Consider the following 21,113-nt stretch of genomic DNA (forward strand, 5'->3'; position numbering starts at 1 on the left):
ACTTTGAAGAATTTAAAATATAAACATATGTTCATTTGTTTATTAACACCTTTTTGGTTACTACATGATTCCGTATGAGTTATATCATAATTTTCATGTCTCACTATTATTCTACAATTTAGAAAATAGTCAAAATAAAGAAAAACCCTTGAATGAGTCGGTGTGTCCAAACTTTTGACTGGCACTGTATGTATGCACGTTTTTTTATGTATGTTTGTGTGCACTGTTTGTGTGTGTATGTGTGTGTATATGTGTGTATGTGTGTGTGTGTGTGTTTGTCTGTATCTGTCTGTGTTGCCTTCAGCTCCTGCAGTCCACCCACAGCCTCTCTTGTCTTTTTAAAGTTGTGAAGGTCAGTCAGTCCAGTCGGTCAAGTTGGTCAATTCAGTCAGTCAGTCAGGGTAGATGAGGAACCCAGAGAATGTGCTGTATTTGTTGGTGTTTCCTCCATGGACCTTCCCCCCGTCCAGCTGTACACACACCTCGTCCCCCACGTCTAGATGCAGGATCACACTGTTAGACGCATAGTCATAGTTCTGGTCCGCATCCTGGGCGATGGCACTGGCCCTCACCTGTGACACACACACACACACACACACACACACACACACACACACACACACACACACACACACACACACACAGACACAGACAGAGACAGACAGACAGACAGACAGACAGACAGACAATGTCATGTGTTGAAACCATCAAGGTTATAGCTTTACAATAGGCAAACCCCTCCTGCTTTGTAATAGTAACTTAATTAATGCATTTGTGTCTCCGTGTCCACACGAGTAAACCCAATTAAATGTGTTAAGGAACAAGTAAAGATCCACTGCCTGCGGGTCAATACAGACTGAGCTCCCCACCAGCATGCAAATGGAAGGAGGCTCAGACTGGGCCGGACACAGTGGATGCATCCCAAATATCTCCCTATTAGTGCACTATAGGCCCTGGTCAAAAGTGGTGCACTATAAAGGAAATAGGGTGCCATTTGGGACACAGAGAGACACTCAATACCATGCACATTGAGCTCTGCTATTAGCGCTAGGGCATTTACATCATAAGCAGCAGGTCAACAGCTGCTGGGGGAAGATACTGTTGCTGTTTCTAGACCTGACTGCCTGACTTCCTGACTTCCATCCCTGTAGACCAGTGGTCACCAACCGGTCGATAGCGATCGACTGGTTGATCTTCAAGGCATTCCAGATCGATCGCCAAACATTTCATTAGTTTGATACTAGCCTACGTGAGATGTAATAACTTTTAAAATCATGACCTGAGAGAGACTGTTTTGAGTGAGTTCATGTCTAAGTTTTTATTCAGCACTGTCAAAACTGTTTTTACTCAACACTATTACAAAATATAAAATGCGCTTCTCCCTACTTCCACTCGTGCTGCAGCTACAATGAGTAGCCAGATGTAGGCTATTAATAGCCCTGCGTTTTTATTATTATTAGCATTTTGTCATGTTCAGTTGAAGTCGGACGTTTACATACACCTTAGCCAAATTCATTTGAACTCAGTTTTTCACAATTCCTGACATTTAATCCAAGTAAAAATGCCCTGTCTTAGGTCAGTGAGGATCACCACTTTATTTTAAGAATGTGAAATGTCAGAATAATTGTAGAGAGAATGATTTATTTCAGCTTTTATTTCTTTCATCACATTCCCAGTGGGTCAGAAGTTTACATACACTCAATTAGTATTTGGTAGCATTGCCTTTATATTGTTTAACATTGGTCCAACGTTTCGGGTAGCCTTCCACAAGCTTCCCACAATAAGTTGGATGAATTTTGGCCCATTACTCCTGATAGAGCTGGTGTAACTGAGTCAGGTTTGTAGGCCTCCTTCCTTGCACACACTTTTTCAGTTCTGCCCACAGATTTTCTATGGGATTGAGGTCAGGGTTTTGTGATGGCCACTCCAATACCTTGACTTTATTGTCCTTAAGCCATTTTGCCACAACTTTGGAAGTATGCTTGGGGTCATTGTCCATTTGGAAGACCCATATGCGACCAAGCTTTAACTTCCTGACTGATGTCTTGAGATGTTGCTTCAATATATCCACATAATTTTCCTACCTCATGATAGGTCATCCAACTTGGAATACCAAGTTGAAAAGTTTGGCATCTTTCTAGAGCTCCGACCTTCTGACCTGAAGATCCCTGACGTCACGATTTGACCTAGTTTATTTTCTTCAAGTTCCCAGTTGTCTTGAAAGCATCATGACCATCCGATGCAGGTAACATCAAGTCCAGTAAAATAAGAATGCAAATTATTTCAATTTATGCTCAGCTGTGCCTCACAAGTGCTACACCAATTGACCTAGTTTGTTAACAAAGCTGTAGTTTTTAAATCTAATATGGTCTGAGAAGAACAATATTGTCAGGCCAATTATATAGTTAATATGCTGTGATCATGTATTAGGCCTACTGCCCAAACCTCCTACAGAACCGTTTTTATTAGGTTCATGTCATTTTATGTCATGTTTTAATTCTGAGCGGTAGATCTCAGCTTGATTTTTGACTGCGAAAGTGATCTTCACTCAGAAAAGGATGCTGACCACTGCTGTAGACTACCCATTGTCCCCTGTGAACACCTCTTCCTCATCTATTCTACACTAGCCAATCAGCCTTCTGCTTCATTACACAGGTCTGAGAGCCACATCCACAGCTACAGCAGCTCTCTGATGACCAATAACAGGGTGTGTGATCAGCTCTGCGTCCTCTGAGGACCAATAACAGGGTGTGTGATCAGCTCTGCGTCCTCTGAGGACCAATAACAGGATGTGTGATCAGCTCTGCGTCTTCTGATGACCAAAAACAGGGTGTGTGATCAGCTCTGCGTACTCTGCTAAACAATAACAGACAATATGGTTGTGATCGAGGAAGAGGTCAGAGGTTAGATCCCAATCCGTCTGTTTATCCAGTGCAGTCTGTACAAGGACCTGTCAGATAGTCGGGCAGCACTAACCAACCAGGTGACGGAAAGCTACACAATTACAGTCTCAAAAAAGAGGAGTGAGTATGTAAGATTTATACCTCAACTCCATAGACATACTGTCTGTCTGGCGTCAGTGGCCTAACTGACCTTGTATCTATCTGTCAGGCTTCATGTCTAGGCAGCCACGGTGTGAGTGCTGAGCATAGACCACTCAATCTCTGTCAGCCCCCCAGACGACCGACGCATATCTCCAAGACACGACACGACAGGCACAGAGTATGATCTGCAGCTCGACTAACGTCATGTCACTCAATCCCGCTACTTTACTGTGTCATTGGTAACACTTTACATAAATCTGACAAGTATAATAATGCTTTATAAGCATGTATGAGCCCTTATGTCCTTCTCCCCAACAAGGTGCATTCTGATATATATATATGCTAAGTACATTGCTGACTAATCATTAGAAAGTAAGCCTTGTCTAAGCCAGAATGGCCCATTGAGCCTTACCCACAATCCATCTCGTTAAGGCACCGGGTCCCACTTTGGTATGACTCAACACGGGATTGAACCGCCAACCTTCCAATCTCAAGGCGGGCCCTCTAACAAAAGAACACTGATTCCTGAACACTGGTCCCACATTCTGTGTAAGTCACACTCAACAGACCATGTCATCGTATTAACAGGCTTGTTGAGAGAGGCTGTTGTGTAAGTTTGAAAGGGTTTTTGTCCACCCTTTCTAACACTGTGTTGCTCTGTGGGCAGTCAGGGGGACATAATAAAGGAAAGATAGTCCATCATACAGTGAGCCAGGGGAATGGAGGACCAGAGAAAAACGAAACATGACCGAGATGCAAAACCTCACAAAGCATGACGATAAAAGGATGACAAAACAAGACAAGTTGGTCAACAGAGAAACAGAAAGGAAGAGGAACAGGGAGACAGAGAGAGAAAGAGAGAGAGAGAGAGAGAACAGTGGACGAGAGGAGAGGAAGATGAAACAGAAAGGAAGAGGAACAGGGAGAGAGAGAGAGAGAGAGAGAGATCAGTGGACGAGAGGAGAGGAAGATGAAACAGAAAGGAAGAGGAACAGGGAGAGAGAGAGAGAGAGAGAACAGTGGACGAGAGGAGAGGAAGATGAAACAGAAAGGAAGAGGAACAGGGAGAGAGAGAGAGAGAGAGAACAGTGGACGAGAGGAGAGGAAGATGAAACAGAAAGGAAGAGGAACAGAGAGAGAGAGAGAGAGAGAGAGAGAGATCAGTGGACGAGAGGAGAGGAAGATGAAACAGAAAGGAAGAGGAACAGGGAGAGAGAGAGAGAGAGAGAGAGATCAGTGGACGAGAGGAGAGGAAGATGAAACAGAAAGGAAGAGGAACAGAGAGAGAGAGAGAGAGATCAGTGGACGAGAGGAGAGGAAGATGAAACAGAAAGGAAGAGGAACAGAGAGAGAGAGAGAGAGATCAGTGGACGAGAGGAGAGGAAGATGAAACAGAAAGGAAGAGGAACAGAGAGAGAGAGAGAGAGAAAGAGAGAGAGATCAGTGGACGAGAGGAGAGGAAGATAGCTGTGTTAATGGAGGTTGGTAGACAGTGGGCTGAGGGAGGAGGCAATAGGGAGGGGAGTGTTGTGAGGGCCAGACTGAGATAACACCACAAGACAGATATATAGACACCCACACACTGAACATGTCACGATGTCCAGACAAGTGCATAAGGCATTAGAGAGAGAACAAGGGAATGGCTCTAAACATTGCCTAGACGTTGCATTTGTGTACTAATTATCGATGTCTGTTTTGAATTAGGTGAAATCGGTATACTAATTAATGAATCCAAAGACTGGGATGTGATTCCTCCAGGGGATATTTGTGTCTGTTTTAGTGGTAGGTTTCCTTATTGCTGTTAGGGGACATGACGTGTGGTTGAAGTTAGAGGTTATGGTGGTGACATGGTGCTGTCAGGTTATGATATGATTATGATGGTGACAGCAGTGTTTTCTCTGCTATTGCCATTTAAAGAAATAAAGATTTGCTATTTAACATTCTGCCACATTTGCAATTGCCTTATCTATGCTAATGTAGCTATGTTTTATAATAGATCATGGAGCTGTAATATGTCATGCTATACTTGTTAAATGCAACATGTCCCCTAACCCCTCATTTTTCTGGTCCGAAATCCTTCCCTGCCCAGCAAGCACATAACGATCTGAGAACCATGTATCTTAGATCTGGTGATAGCGTGGATCTGGAGAGACACGCTCTGGTGAGAGCTGATGAGAGTTGGTGAGAGTGTGGATCTGGTGAGACACGGTCTGGTGAGACATGATCTGGTGAGAGCATGGATCTGGTGAGAGCGTGGATCTGGTGAGACACGATCTGGTGAGAGCGTGGATCTGGTGAGACACGGTCTGGTGAGAGCGTGGATCTGGTGAGACATGATCTGGTGAGAGCGTGGATCTGGTGAGACATGATCTGTTGAGACATGATCTGGTGAGAGCGTGGATCTGGTGAGAGAGTGGATCTGGTGAGAAATTATCTGGTGAGAGCGTAGATCTGGTGAGACATGATCTGGTGAGAGCGTGGATCTGGTGAGAGCATGGATCTGGTGAGAGCGTGGATCTGGTGAGAGCGTGGATCTGGTGAGAGCGTGGATCTGGTGAGAGCGTGGTTGCCCTATGGTTATTTTGCATACAACCGTCCCACAACTTTCTGGGAATGGTGCAGGATATCCAACTAGCGCTTAAGAAACATCTGTGGAGATTTCAGTACTTCAGCATAACGTTTTCTGCAGGTTTCCTCATGCTTCTATTTAAAGTAATGTTCTTGGAACATTAAGAAAACTTTCCATAAAAACCACAAGAAAACCTTAGTAACATTCAAAGAACATGGAGCTGAATGTTATTTTTAAAAACATACACACTGACTGTACAAAACATTAGGAACACCTGCTCTTTCCATGGCATAGACTCATCAGATGGATCCACGTGGAAGCTATGATCCCTTTTTTGATGTCACTTGTTAAATCCACTTCAATCAGTGTAGATGAAGGAGAGGAGAGTTAAGTACCTTTGAACGGGGTATGGTAGAAGGTGCCAGGCGCACTGGTTTGTGTGAAGAACTGCAACGCTGCTGGATTTTTCACGCTCAACAGTTCCGTCATTGTATCAAGAATGGTCCACCACCCAAAGGAGATCCAGCCAACATGACACAACTGTGGGAAGCATTCTACTCAACATGGACCAGCATCCCTGTGGAACGCTTTCGATACCTTGTAGAAAGGGAAATAAAGTCCATGCCGTGACAAATTGAAGCAAAGGTGGGTGCAACTCAATATTAGGAAGGTGTTCCTAATGTTTTGTACATTCTGTTCTCAGTGTCAACAAAACTCTCTCTATCCTCTATCTTGTTAAGTGTGTTCACACCTGAACATAATGAGTGCTCGTTTCTTTGAAATGGTGAAAAACAAACTTAGCTAACTCCATTCTTGTAGTGCAGTGGACTAATTCCATGGATAGCGAACAGAAGGTCATATGTTCAAATCTCACTGATGCTGTGCAAAATTCTAATTGAAATAAATGTGTTTACATGATTAATGCCTAAGCAATTTAGTGCTTATAGTTCAAAACAGTTAACCCAAAATAAGCTAGCTGTCACGCCCTGGTCTTAGTATTTTGTGTTTTCTTTATTATTTTGGTCAGGCCAGGGTGTGACATGGGTTTATTATGTGGTGTGTTTTGTCTTGGGGTTTTGTTAGGTATTGGGTTTGTGTCTTAGTGGGGTTTTCTAGGTAAGTCTATGGCTGTCTGGAGTGGTTCTCAATCAGAGGCAGGTGTTTATCGTTGTCTCTGATTGGGAACCATATTTAGGCAGCCATATTCTTTGAGTGTTTTGTGGGTGATTGTTCCTGTGTTTGTTGTCACCAGATAGGCTGTTTAGGTTTTCTCACGTTTATTGTTTTTGTTAGTTTATTCATGTATAGTTTTCTTTATTAAAGAATCATGAATAACCACCACGCTGCATTTTGGTCCGCCTCTCCTTCAGATGAAGAAAACCGTTACACTAGCAGTATTGTTAAAAGTCTTATTAAAACGTGTTCTCAGAATGTTATTTAATTACCTCCAAATACCCTATAATTTCTGTTCTCAAAACCTTATTAAAAACCCCCAGGAAAACTGTGAGGCAACCAGAGTAAAACGTTCCCAGAACCTCCCTGCAACCTAAAAATGAACGTTCCCAGAACAGGCGAAATGTTAACTTCCGTTCAGTTTTACCGGTCAAGAAATGTATGGCTTTGTTCCCAGACCCAATGGGAAACCAAAAAGGTACACTCCGACAACTTCCAAGGAACCAAATGTGCCAGCTGGGTGGTTCCTTGAGTTTTGTCATAAACAAGGAATACCAATGATATGTATGTTATATCACTGTCGTGACACAACTGGTATGTAAGGGATGCCCGCTGACGTGGTATGGACGAGGTGCATATTATATAAAATGTTCAAAGTGGACAAATGGAGATTATACTGCCTTCATTGCCTCAGATTTAATCTTTCCCTGGGTCTTTTTAACCAGTAATTTATACTCTTTTAATAGATCACATGAAAGTGGTTTCACACGGCCACTCTGTAATGACCAGAACCTGTATTAACTCCAGAAAGAAGTGACATGGTGTGCTTCCCAAATAGCACCCTATTCCCTACATAGTGTACTAATTTTGACCACAGCCGTATGGGCCCTGGCTTAAAGTAGTGCACTATAAAGGGAATAGGGTGTTATTTGGGGTCCAGGCATGGACATGGTAGAGCTGCTGAAATGTATTATAATTAGCCTTTAGGGTATTGTAGCTAAGGAAGCTCTGACTCTGGCTGTACTCTGTGCTTCTCTCCTTATAATGGATTTCAATATGTGAGCTCAAATCACTGGGTTTTCTGTAGAAATTGATATAACCTGTGATTTAACCTGTATTTCATACTTCGAGACAACCAACAAAAGAGTTAATGATTATGTAATATAAATCTCTCAAAATAGACGTCTTTTGATCTTTCTTGCCATAGTAATTACATACATACCAAACATTAGGAACACCTTCCGAATATTAAGTTTCACCTCAAGCTTTTGCCCTCAGAACAGCCTCAATTCGTCTCCACAAGGTATCGAAAGCGTTTCACAGGGATGCTGGCCCATGTTGACTCCAATGCTTCTCACAGTTGTGTCAAATTGGCTGGATGTCCTTTGGGTGGTTACCCATTCTTTTTTTTTCTTTTTTATTTTTTTTACCCCTTTTTCTCCCCAATTTCGTGATATCCAATTGTTGTAGTAGCTACTATCTTGTCTCATTGCTACAACTCCCGTACGGGCTCGGGAGAGACGAAGGTTGAATGTCATGCGTCCTCCGATACACAACCCAACCAGCCGTACTGCTTCTTAACACAGCGCGCATCCAACCCGGAAGCCAGCTGCACCAATGTGTCGGAGGCTACAGCGTGCACCTGGCAACCTTGGCTAGTGCGCACTGCACCCGGCCCGCCACAGGAGTCGCTGGTGCGCGATGAGACAAGGAGATCCCTACCGACCAATCCCTCCCTAACCCGGACGACGCTAGGCCAATTGTGCGTCGCCCCACGGACCTCCCGGTCGCGGCCGGTTACGACAGAGCCTGGGCGCGAACCCAGGGACTCTGATGACACTGCGCCACCCGGGAGGCCCGGTTGACCATTCTTGATACACACAGGAAACTGTTGAGTGTCAAAAACTCAAAAGCGTTGCAGTTCTTGACACAAACGGCACACATACAAAATCAATGTCTCAGTTGTCTCAAAGTTTTAAAAAAAATCCTTCCTTAACCTGTTTCAGTGCCTCTTCAACCTCAGGAGGCTGAAGAAATTTTGCGTGTCACCTGAAACCCTCACAAACTTCTATAGATAGACTGCCCTCAACCACAACGCTATCCAGAGGGTAGTGCGGGGGCAAAATACCTGCCCTGCAGCACCCGATGTCAAAGGAAGGCCAAATAAAATCATCAAGGACAACAACCACCCTAGCCACTGCCTGTTCACCCCTCTCTCTCTCCCCCCCCCCCCCCCCCCCCCCCCCTCCCACCTGTCTTGCCTTGCCATGTGCGGCAGAAAGAGAGAGAGTTTAAGAGCTACTTTTCTATTGTCTTCCCTCTAAGAGGTCAGTATATCACAACCAATGAATCCTGTCAGTTTTATTACCAGTGAACCAAGGCACCATAGATAAAAAGAGGACTTTGTATACCCTCACATCTCCCTGCCGGTCTCACAGAATAGCCGTGCTTGATCAGTTTATTACCCTAGCCCCACCTCCCGAATGGCTACTGACTTGCTCCCGAGTGGCGCAGCAGTCTAATGCACTGCATCTCAGAGCAAGAGGCATCACTGTAGTCCCTGGTTCAAATCCAGGCTGCATCACATCTGTTCTGATCGTGAGTCCCATATGGCGGTGTACAATTGGCTGGGGTAGGCTCTCATTGTAAATAAGAATTTGCTCTTAACTGACTTGCTTAGTTAAATAAAAAAGATTTTTTCAGATTCTCATTTCATCTATCCTTGTCTGTCTCTGTCTCCTCCCTCCCTCCCAGGCCCGTTTACCAGAAGCCCTGTAATGAAAGGGCCAGGGCTAGCCAGAGACAAGAGAGACAGCCCCAGGCTCTATGCTGGCCCCCAGGGGCCTTCTTTCTCCTCACAGCCCCAGGATCAGCTCAGTGTGGCGGCCACACATGGAGGAGCTCATTCCCCCTCCCCTGGCCATCTCCATCTCCCTGTTGATCTCTCTTTTTCTTGTCTCTCTCTCTTTCTCTCTCTATCTCTTTCTCTATCTGTCTCTCTCTCTCTCTATCTGTCTCTCTCTCTGTCCCTCTCTCTCTCTCTCTCTCTCTCTCTCTCTCTCTCTATCTGTCTCTCTCTCTCTCTATCTGTCTCTCTCTCTCTGTCCCTCTCTCTTTCTCTCTCTCTCTCTCTCTCTCTCTCAATTCAATTCAAAGAGGATTTATTGGCATGGGAAACGTGTTTACATTGCCAAAGCAAGTGAAATAAACAATGAACAAAAGTGAAGAGACACAAAACAACATCAACAGAAAACGAGTAAAAATTAATTTCAAAAAGATAAAGACATTTCAAGTGTTATATTATGAGCTATGTATAGTACTTTAGTAATGTGCAAATATTTGTAGTACAAATAAACAGAGAAATATTGGTGGTATTAAATGTTGTTATTGGTGGTATTAAATGTTGTTATTGGTGGTATTAAATGTTTTAATGGTGGTATTAAATGTTGTTATTGGTGGTATTAAATGTTGTTTGTGCTCCACTGGTTGTCCTTTTCTCATTGCAAACGGGCCACAAATCTTGCTGCAGTGTTTGCACACTGTGGTATTTCGCCTAACAGATATGGGAGTTTAGCAATGTTTGATTTGTTTTACATTTTTTTGTGGGTCTCTGCAATCTGTGGGAAATATGTATCTCTAATGTGGTCAAACATTTGGCAGGAGGTTAGGAAGTGCAGCTCAGTTTCACTTCATTTTGTGGGCAGTGTGCACATAGCCTGTCTTCTCTTGAGAGCCAGGTCTGCCTACGGCAAGGCAAAGCAATGCTTACTGAGTCTCTACATAGTCAAGAATTTTCTTAATTTTGGGTCAGTCACAGTGGTCAGGTGTTCTGCCACTGTGTCCTCTCTGCTTAGGGCCAAATAGCATTCTAGTTTGCTCTGGTTGTTGTTTGATTCTTTCTAGTCTGTCAAATAATTATATTTGTAATTGTGTTGCTGTCCTGGGGCTCTGTGGGGTCTGTTTGTGTTCGTGTTTGTCTTTGTGAACAGAGCCCCAGAACCACCTAGCTGAGGGGACTTTTCTCTAGGTTTGTCTCTCTGTAGGTGAGGGCTTTGTGGTGGAATGTGTGGGCATCGCTTCCTTTTAGGTGGTTGTAGAATTTAATAGCTCTTTTCTGGATGTTGATAACTATCTGGTATAGTCCTAATTCTGCTCTGAATGCATTGTTTGGGATTTTGCAAATTCTTGATTGGTGAGTGGACTCCAGACCTCATAACAATAGAGAGCAAAGGGTTTTATAACTTATTTGAGAAGTGAGTTTTATGTTCCTTTTGATGTCTTAGAAGGCCCTACTTGCCTTGTCTCTTAGATCTGGAACGAACTACAAAAATCTCTGAAACTGGAAACACTGGAAACACTTATCTCCCTCACCAGCTGTCAGAGCAGCTCACAGATTACTGCACCTGTACATAGCCCACCTATAATTTAGCCCAAACAACTACCTCTTTCCCTACTGTATTTATTTATTTATTTTGCTCCTTTGCACCCCATTATTTGTATTTCTACTTTACAGATTCTTCCACTGCAAATCTACCATTCCAGTGTTTTACTTGCTATATTGTATTTACTTTGCCACCATGGCCTTTTTTTTGCCTTTACCTCCCTTATCTCACCTCATTTGCTCACATCGTATATAGACTTGTTTCTACTGTATTATTGACTGTATGTTTGTTTTACTCCATGTGTAACTCTGTGTTGTTGTATGTGTCGAACTGCTTTGCTTTATCTTGGCCAGGTCGCAATTGTAAATGAGAACTTGTTCTCAACTTGCCTACCTGGTTAAATAAAGGTGAAATTAAAAAAAATTAAAAAATGTTCACAGCCTTGTGGAAGTTACCAGTGGTGTTGAGGCCAAGGTAGGTATAATTCTTTGTGTGCGATAGGGCAACGGTGTCTAGATTGAATTTGTATTTGTTGTACTGGATATTGGAACTTTTTTGGAACACCATTATTTTTGTCTTACTGAGATTCACCGTCAGAGTCCAAGTCTGACAGTAGGCCTGTAGGCCCTCCTTGGTTGGGGACAGAAGCACCAAACAGTGCTGTGGCCACCCTTTCTTGCTGTGCTCTCAGGTCGTTTGTGCCTGTGTGAACTATTACGTGGCTGGGTGAGCCTAGTTGGCCATCAGATAGTAGGTGAGGGCGCGCTGACTATTTGGGCAGCAGAGTTTAGCCGCTGTGTGTTTGCGGGAAAGTTAATTTTCTTGTATTTATTTCCCATTCGAGTCCATAAGGAGTACAATCTGTGGCTTTTGTGTGTCCTCAGTGGGTGTCGAGGGGTTTTCATGGGGTTGCTAGGAGGGAGTCATTTGTCTGTTCTGCTGTGGTCAGGATCTGGTGTGGGCTGTTCTGCTGGCTTCTCTGGGGGAATGGCCAGCCAGCTATTTCATGGGCTGTTCTGCTGGCTTCTCTGGGGGAGTGGCCAGCTCTTTCATGGGCTGTTCTGCTGGCTTCTCTGGAGGAATGGCCAGCTCTTTCATGGGCTGTTCTGCTGGCTTCTCTGGGGAAGTGGCCAGCTATTTCATGGGTTGTTCTAATCTCTTTCTATTGCTCCATCTCAGTCCCCACCTTCACATTTATCTCCTTCATAATCCTACCATGCCTCCCTCACATATCAAAAAAAGTCCCTGCTCCCAACAATTATACTTTATATAATACATAATGTTAAATACCTTATAAAATAATATAGTAGTGTTGGATACTCCTTCTTTGTGTTTTAGGGGAAATCAAAAGTGGCCAAGTGCCAACGTTTCTAACTGCAGCCTTCCTCCGACTATGCCTGAGGGGAAAAGCACCCTGCCCAAAATAATGAGGGGGATGACATATGCTGTCTGTCAATGGGAAGTCACAGCAACACCAGATGCTAATGTGATATTGGCTTGTCACTACAGGATGTCTAGCAGAATGACAAGCTAACCATTAGAGATGACAATCAATTATTGTTATTGTTGTTGCTTATACACACACACACATATATATATATATATATATATATATATATATATACTACCAGCCAACTTGACACAACTGTGGGAAGCATTAAAGTCAACATGGACCAGCATCCCCTTGGAACGCTTTCGGCACATGGTAGAGTCCATACCCTGATGAATTGATCCTGTTCTGGGGGGGGGGGGGATTCTTAAGGTGTTCTTATTCTTCATTTTTATAACACACACACACACACACACACACACACACACACACACACACACACACACACACACACACACACACACACACACACCTGCTTAATCAATCTACCTTAGAGTGGACACTGGACAGCCACACAGGGATTAACTGAACTTCACCCTGGCTGGCTGGCTGGCTGTAGACTCCGTGACCTGAATCTCATTTAGAAACAACTACCATATGGACACTGAGTCACTGACCAGAGCATGTAAAATAACTGAGACATTGATAGATTTACAAATTCATTAGCAACTGTCTGGAAACAGAAGCCCTGTTTATACCTGGCGCCAAAATGCATCCTTGGTCCTGATCTTTTCCACATTCTAATTGTGCCCACATTTTCTGATTTGCATCTAAACACGGTATTCAAATGTTTATCTTATCTGTTCACTGTGCCCACACTGTGACCAGATTTCCAGGTTCCTCCCTGTATGAAAATTATTTGACACACATTCTTTAAAAATAATATTCCTTTTTCAAATTTTAAGTCACATATTGATGTCATAGTTAAATGGTGGCACTTGTCAAGGATTTTACAAGGCGGGAAAATGATGATTAAAACGGTTTCACTGTCCAGATCCGTCTACACTTGTAAGATATCCAGACACAATGTGTGCCTGACTATCTCCGGAGTTGGTGAGGAAGATTTGATCAGAATCAGATCAGAATCTGTCTTTTGATCATCAACACTTGTCAACAAATGTGGGCCAAATCAGAATGTGGACACAATCAGGACAAGGACATATGTTAGCACCAGGAATAAATGATGAGTAAGGAGTTGTAATTCTAATGCAGCACGGAGAAGCATGGTTTGGGTGTTCACATGGAGAAGCATGGTGTGGGTGTTCACACGGAGAAGCATGGTTTGGGTGTTCACATGGAGAAGCATGGTGTGGGTGTTCACATGGAGAAGCATGGTTTGGGTGTTCACATGGAGAAGCATGGTGTGGGTGTTCACATGGAGAAGCATGGTTTGGGTGTTCACATGGAGAAGCATGGTGTGGGTGTTCACATGGAGAAGCATGGTTTGGGTGTTCACATGGAGAAGCATGGTGTGGGTGTTCACATGGAGAAGCATGGTGTGGGTGTTCACATGGAGAAGCATGGTTTGGGTGTTCACATGGAGAAGCATGGTGTGGGTGTTCACATGGAGAAGCATGGTGTGGGTGTTCACATGGAGAAGCATGGTTTGGGTGTTCACATGGAGAAGCATGGTGTGGGTGTTCACATGGAGAAGCATGGTTTTGGTGTTCACATGGAGAAGCATGGTTTGGGTGTTCACATGGAGAAGCATGGTGTGGGTGTTCACATGGAGAAGCATGGTTTGGGTGTTCACATGGAGAAGCATGGTGTGGGTGTTCACATGGAGAAGCATGGTGTGGGTGTTCACATGGAGAAGCATGGTTTTGGTGTTCACATGGAGAAGCATGGTGTGGGTGTTCACATGGAGAAGCATGGTGTGGGTGTTCACATGGAGAAGCAGAGGTGTCATGCCCATAGGGGGCACCAGACCACCAGACCACTCAGATTTGTCTTGTTGTTTAAATTTTGTTTATTACATTTTTGTTGTTGTTGTTGTTTCTCTGTAATGCTACTAGCCACCTAGATATTTTATGAAGTTGGCTATAGCTAATCCAGATCTCCCAACCTCATAACTAGCCACTGTACCAAGTAGCCATTTCAGGCTATCAATTTAGTCAGAGTAGTTAGCTTGTCTAACTATCTTAGCTTGTCACGCCCTGATCTGTTTCACCTGTCCTTGTGATTGTCTCCACCCCCTCCAGATGTCACTGATTTCCCCATTATATTTATGTTTCCTGTCTCTCTGTGCCAGTTCATATTGTATGTTTTTCCAAGTCAACCAACGTTTTTCCCATTCTCCTGCTTTTTGCTATTCTCCTTTTTCTAGTCCTCCTGGTTTTGACCCTTGCCTGTTTCTGGACTTTGTACCCGCCTGCCTGAACATTCTGCCTGCCTTGACCACGAGCCTGTCTGCCACTCTGTACCTCCTGGACTCTGATCTGGTTTTGACCTTTTGCCTGTCCACAACCATTCTCTTGCCTACCCCTTTGGATTAATAAACATTGTAAGACTCCAATCATCTGCCTCCTGTGTCTGCCTCTGGGTCTCACCTTGTGTCATGATATAGCTGGCATGCCTGCTGGCATAGTCGGTAGACATTAGAAAAGCAAGCAATAACTAAATGTTCTGAATATGACTCCCATTCCTTTGAATCTTTTACTTACATTTTAAAAGAGGTAGAAAGAAGCATACGCGACTGTCCGGCAAGAATCTAATCGAGCATCTGATATTAACATACACCACACTTCTATACAGACACCACTAGTTTCTGATACCTAAGTAAGCGAAATACAAATCTAAAACAACTGTCTTGGTGAATCGACGAGGCTGCAGTCAACTGGAAAAATCATCTCAGGTGGTATTTTGAGTGACACGTTTGCTGTTGTAACGTTAGTGAATACATTATAGTATCGGAGCTACTTGAGTGTGTGGGTTTGCCTTTTCTTATTAATGTATTCTGACTGGAACATAGACAATGATATGGTGCTGGAGACAGATTTTGAATATGAGGGCAAAAAGGGAAGAGTCCCTTTCAGCCAATTTCAGAATATAAGATCTGTCTTTATAGAAACTGTTAAATTAAACGGGACCACCTGATGTGTGTGAGATTGACCTGGGTCTCTCTGTGAGGTTAAATCATTTACTTGAGTGAAACTCTAATTAATGAACAATCAATGGACAAGAAGGAGAGGAGGTAGAGGGGAGTATGAGTGGAGGAGAAGGGGGGTAGAGGGAAGTGGAGCATTTGGGAGTAGAGGGTGGTAGAGGAATGAGAGGGAGGTAGAGGGGGAAGTGGGGATATGGGGGGTGAGTTATTTCAGAGGATCTAATGTAAGAGTTATGAATTATTTAATGGAATGATGAGATGACTGGAATGACAATATAGGATGACACAAAGCAGAAGCCAGGTAGGTATCTTAAATATCATGTGTCAGCTCTTTCTGAGTTTGCTAAACACAAATACAGGATTTGGACACATTTAAAGATTAATAAGATTTAGATCACCTTACTAATCAATTGTACACAAGGTCCAACTGAAGTTTGACATCCACTTTATCCCAGCGCCTTAAAAAGACACACAGAGGACTGAATGGTAACGTGTCAGTGTGTTAAATGATGAATTCAGATGAAAACATAGTTGTGTTAAAGTCCTCAAATTAAAGTGATTTATCCTAACCCTCTTCTTTTCCTCTTCCCCCCAATCAGCCCCTCTGTCTTTAATTAGTACCGTACCAGGGGAAAGAGAGAATGAGGGACCGATGGATGAGTGGCCTGTCAGTTTCTCTTTCATTATTTATCTACAGTATCTATCTGAGGTGACAAGCTGTGTCCCAAATGGCACCCTATTCCCTTTATAGTGCGCTACTTTAGGGCTCATAGAGTTCTGGTCAAAAGTAGTGCACTATGTAGGGAATAAGGTGCCATTTGGGATACACATGGTGTATAATACCTACTAATTAGACTTTCCTTTGGCGACCACCGACGGCAGCATACTGCCACTCGTCATTTGGCTTTGACTGGTGGAAATGCAAATATTAGTAGCTGTGATTTTAAAGTGTGAAGCATCACTTCTCCCTAATGATGGAAAATATTTTCTTCAATCTATATTTTGCTACCGTGTTGCTGCTGCCCACAGATGCAGAGGAATGTGATGTGAATTAAAAGTGACAAATGTTGTATAGCGAAGGTGAAAGTGAGAATCAGAGGCAGTGGTGTAGTGGTGCCTGGAGAAGTGGGTATACTCTAAATGTTTTTTTAATTTTTCCAAATGGCCTGAAGGAAAGGCTCCCTGTGTGAAACATTTTGTGAGAAACAGTGACATACACTGTTGAACTAGAATGATAAACCCTGTATTGGTCTTTCACAGTCAAGCCAAGCTGAACTGTGCAAGTGGGCTAACAGTAGGCCTACTATTGAAACAGATAAATTAGTCACACTTTTTTTGTAGAAAAACAACAAAACTGAATTTTCGAAGTCCACAACAATATGGTTAAACCTTTATTTAACTAGGCAAGAATTAAGAACAAAATCTTATTTACAATGACAGCCAACCAGGGAACAGTGGGTTAACTGCCTTGTTCGGGGGTAGAACGGCAGATTTTTACCTTGTCAGCTTGGTGATTCAATCCAGCAACCTTTCGGTTACTGGCCCAACGCTCTAACCACTAAGCTACCTGCCACCCCAAAGAGTAGTTTCCTGACTGGGAATCGAACACGGGCCGCGGCGTTGAGAGTGCCGTATCCTAACCACTAGCTTTTGAGGTCTGGGAAAAACCTAAGAAATGTTGTGCAGGCACCTAGCACTCTTGTTTGGTTAGTAGTGTTTATGTAGCACATGAGATTAATGGATTAATGCAAATAATCATGATATAATTCTGCCAGTTAAGCATAGACTACTTGGTAGCTAATTAACATGTAATTAAAGTTTTGGGGAATACCTTTCCATCTACCAGAATATGGTTAGGTCTATCATTAGCATTGCTATATTTTTCCTGATCCTTAATTGTTTGAAACATGGATGCTTTACTTCATATTACGAGGCAAGTCTTACCTTGCTTCAAAGTAGCCTATAGCCAAAATCCCACCATTAAAATGTGAAGGCAATTTTTTTTAAAGACTTACATGCGTTCTCCTGTTCTATTGTTTTTCTTTCACTGTCGAGCAGCCAGAGGTATTATTGTAGCAACGATAGTCATTAGGTCTCCCCTTTATTTTTTATTTTTTTATTTCACCTTTATTTAAACAGGTAGGCCAGTTGAGAACAAGTTCTAATTTACAACTGCGACCTGGCCAAGATAAAGCAACGGGTGGGTGCTGCTATGATGACCAGTGAGCTGAGATAAGGCGGGGCTTTACATAGCAAGCAAAGACTTATAGATGACCTGGAGCCAGTGGGTTTGGTGACGAATATGAAGCGAGGGCCAGCCAACGTGAGCATACAGGTTGCAGTGGTGGGTAGTATTTGGTGCTTTGCTGACAAAACAGATGGCACTGTGATAGACTGCATCCAATTTGCCGAGTAGAGTGTTGGAGGCTATTTTGTAAATGACATCGCCTTAGTCAAGGATAGGGGGGTAGTCAGTTTTACGACGGTATGTTTGGCAGCATGAGTGAAGGAGGCTTTGTTGCGAAATAGGAAGCCGATTCTAGATTTCATTTTGGATTGGAGATGTTTGATGTGAGTCTGGAAGGAGAGTTTACAGTCTAACCAGACACCTAGGTATTTGTAGTTGTCCACATATTCTAAGTCAGAACTGTCCAGAGTAGTGATGCTAGTCGGGCGGGTGGGTGCGGGCAGCGATCAGTTGAAGAGCATGCATTTAGTTTTACTTGCATTTAAGAGCAGTTGGAGGCCACGGAAGGAGAGTTGTATGGCATTGAAGCTCATCTGGAGGTTAGTTAACACAGTGTCCAAAGAAGGGCCAGTATACAGAATGGTGTTGTCTGCGTAGAGGTGGATCAGAGAATCACCAGCAGAATCACCAACATCTCTAACGGATATTTCCATCTCTGTACATGAAGCCGCTTGTATGTGCAGTAGAACAGTGTTTTCCCGCAAATTGTATTTTGGAACATTTATGTGCATATTGCTGCACAGAAAATGTGAAGAAACAATAGTTGATTAGCATCATTAGTTAATACGGCGTATACCTCCACTACATAACTTTGATATGCATTGTGGGGAGTATATGCAATGCCCATTGAAAAATAAGCCGGTACATGGCGTATACCTGCGTACAGGGTTGGGGAGTAATTGATTACATGTAATCAGTTAAATGTAATCAGATTATTATTTTTTACGTTAACTGTAATCAGTTACTTTACCAGCAAAATCTTGTAATCAGATTACAAATTATTTTGAAAAACTAGATGATTACTTACTACTTAAAAATGTAGAAAAAATATATATTATGACACCTCTCTGCTTTCTCAATTAAAAAAAGTTTAAGTTTGTTCCACCTGAGCGAGTCACAAGACAGAGACCACTATGATAACACACCAAATGTATTTGATGGATCCTTTTTGTCTTCTTCTAATGCCTCTTAAGGGGGAAAGTAATCAGATTACATTATTGAGTTTGGGTATCCAAACATTACGTTACATTTTGGACAGGTAACTAGTAACTGTAACGGATTGCATTTAGAAAGTAACTTACCCAACTCTGGCTGTGTGTACCCTCCACTACACCACTGCTCAGAGGTGATGGTCAATGAAAGTGTTGTTTGAACAAACGCATACACACAGACACACACACACGCACAAACACATACACATATACATACACACACTCTCTCTCCTACCTGTCCGTTCTTCTTCAGGTCAGCCCACATGCTGGTCCCATCTCCGCCCCTCATCAGAACATGGTAGGTGAAGAAGTAGATACCAGGTAGAGGACAGGTGAACTTCCCAGTACTTGGCTCATAGTAGTTCCCTACATTGGTTACCACATCATCAAACTTCAACACCTCGCTGCCCTCGTGCTGTTTCCTTAGCCCTGCATAAAAGGCGATTTTGGGGCTGTAGGAGGGGAAGTAACCGTTAGGTCCAGGGCCGGGAGGCCCCTGTGGCCCTGGCTTGCCTGATTCCCCAGGGGGTCCTCGGGCGCCTGGAGGACCAGGGATCCCAGGGACCCCGCGGTACCCCGTTTTCTTCCGCCCGGGGTATTCCGGTTGAGGGGACATGGCTGTCAGCTCCTGGCCTGGTTGGGCAGTACTATATGTGTCACAGACCATTCTGCAGCTCCCCAGCATCTCATAATGGGTCCCCTCACCGCCACTTCCTTGGCTAGCTCCTCCCCCTTTCATGGTGTGAACTAATAGGGGGATGGCTATCAGGAGGAGTAGAACCATGGCCACGCCCATGGCGGCTCCGATGGCACGCTTCCGACGGCTGAACCGAGAAGCGGCCAGGGTCAGAAAGTCCTCCTCCCCCTTAGACGGAATAGTGCCGGGTGCCAGGGTGGACTATAGATAGACAGAATAGGAAAGACTGGAAAGAAGGTATGGAGAGGTTTGGTTGCTGTATGTCTGTGGTGCTTTCAGACTAGGTCAACAGGTGTCAGCAGCCAAGAGAGAAGGGTCCGTTGAGACAACATGAGTAGAATGTGGGAGAGAAAAGGAAGATGGCAGACGGAGAGAAGGGAAGAGAGGAACAACAGGAGAGAGGGGGATGATGAAGGGAAAGGGATGGGGAGGGAGCAGGATTTCACTCTTTAAAACCTGCAGTCAGTGTTCAGACAACTCTATGTTGTAGTTTAAAACCTGCAGTCAGTGTTCAGACAACTCTATGTTGTAGTTTAAAACCTGCAGTCAGTGTTCAGACAACTCTATGTTGTAGTTTAAAACCTGCAGTCAGTGTTCAGACAACTCTATGTCGTAGTTTAAAACCTGCAGTCAGTGTTCAGACAACTCTATGTTGTAGTTTAAAACCTGCAGTTAGTCTTCAGACAACTCTATGTTGTAGTTTAAAACCTGCAGTCAGTGTTCAGACAACTCTATGTCGTAGTTTAAAACCTGCAGTCAGTGTTCAGACAACTCTATGTCGTAGTTTAAAACCTGCAGTCAGTGTTCAGACAACTCTATGTTGTAGTTTAAAACCTGCAGTTAGTCTTCAGACAACTCTATGTTGTAGTTTAAAACCTGCAGTCAGTGTTCAGACAACTCTATGTCGTAGTTTAAAACCTGCAGTCAGTGTTCAGACAACTCTATGTCGTAGTTTAAAACCTGCAGTCAGTGTTCAGACAACTCTATGTTGTAGTTTAAAACCTGCAGTAAGTCTTCAGACAACTCTATGTTGTAGTTTAAAACCTGCAGTCAGTGTTCAGACAACTCTATGTCGTAGTTTAAAACCTGCAGTCAGTGTTCAGACAACTCTATGTTGTAGTTTAAAACCTGCAGTTAGTCTTCAGACAACTCTGTTGTAGTTTAAAACCTGCAGTCAGTGTTCAGACAACTCTATGTCGTAGTTTAAAACCTGCAGTCAGTGTTCAGACAACTCTATGTTGTAGTTGACATAGTTAATTTCATTTAGCCTCTTTCACCTTTTGTCCTTCTTCT

At 43.4% G+C, this 21,113-nt stretch overlaps 1 protein-coding gene across 1 annotated transcript; it reads right to left on the minus strand.

Annotated features, from left to right (window-relative positions):
- Positions 1-200: 200 nt before the first annotated feature.
- Positions 201-20,816, minus strand: LOC118966098 (complement C1q-like protein 4). The gene is made up of 3 exons (XM_036988732.1): positions 20,319-20,816; positions 19,359-20,276; positions 201-572 (listed from the first exon to the last, which is right to left on the minus strand). Exons 2-3 carry the CDS (start codon positions 19,917-19,919, stop codon positions 393-395), a joined length of 741 nt encoding a protein of 246 aa, XP_036844627.1. The 5' UTR covers positions 19,920-20,276; positions 20,319-20,816; the 3' UTR covers positions 201-392.
- Positions 20,817-21,113: the final 297 nt, after the last annotated feature.

The sequence above is a fragment of the Oncorhynchus mykiss genome, chromosome 9, assembly GCF_013265735.2.
Source record: "Oncorhynchus mykiss isolate Arlee chromosome 9, USDA_OmykA_1.1, whole genome shotgun sequence".
Lineage (NCBI taxonomy): Eukaryota > Metazoa > Chordata > Actinopteri > Salmoniformes > Salmonidae > Oncorhynchus > Oncorhynchus mykiss.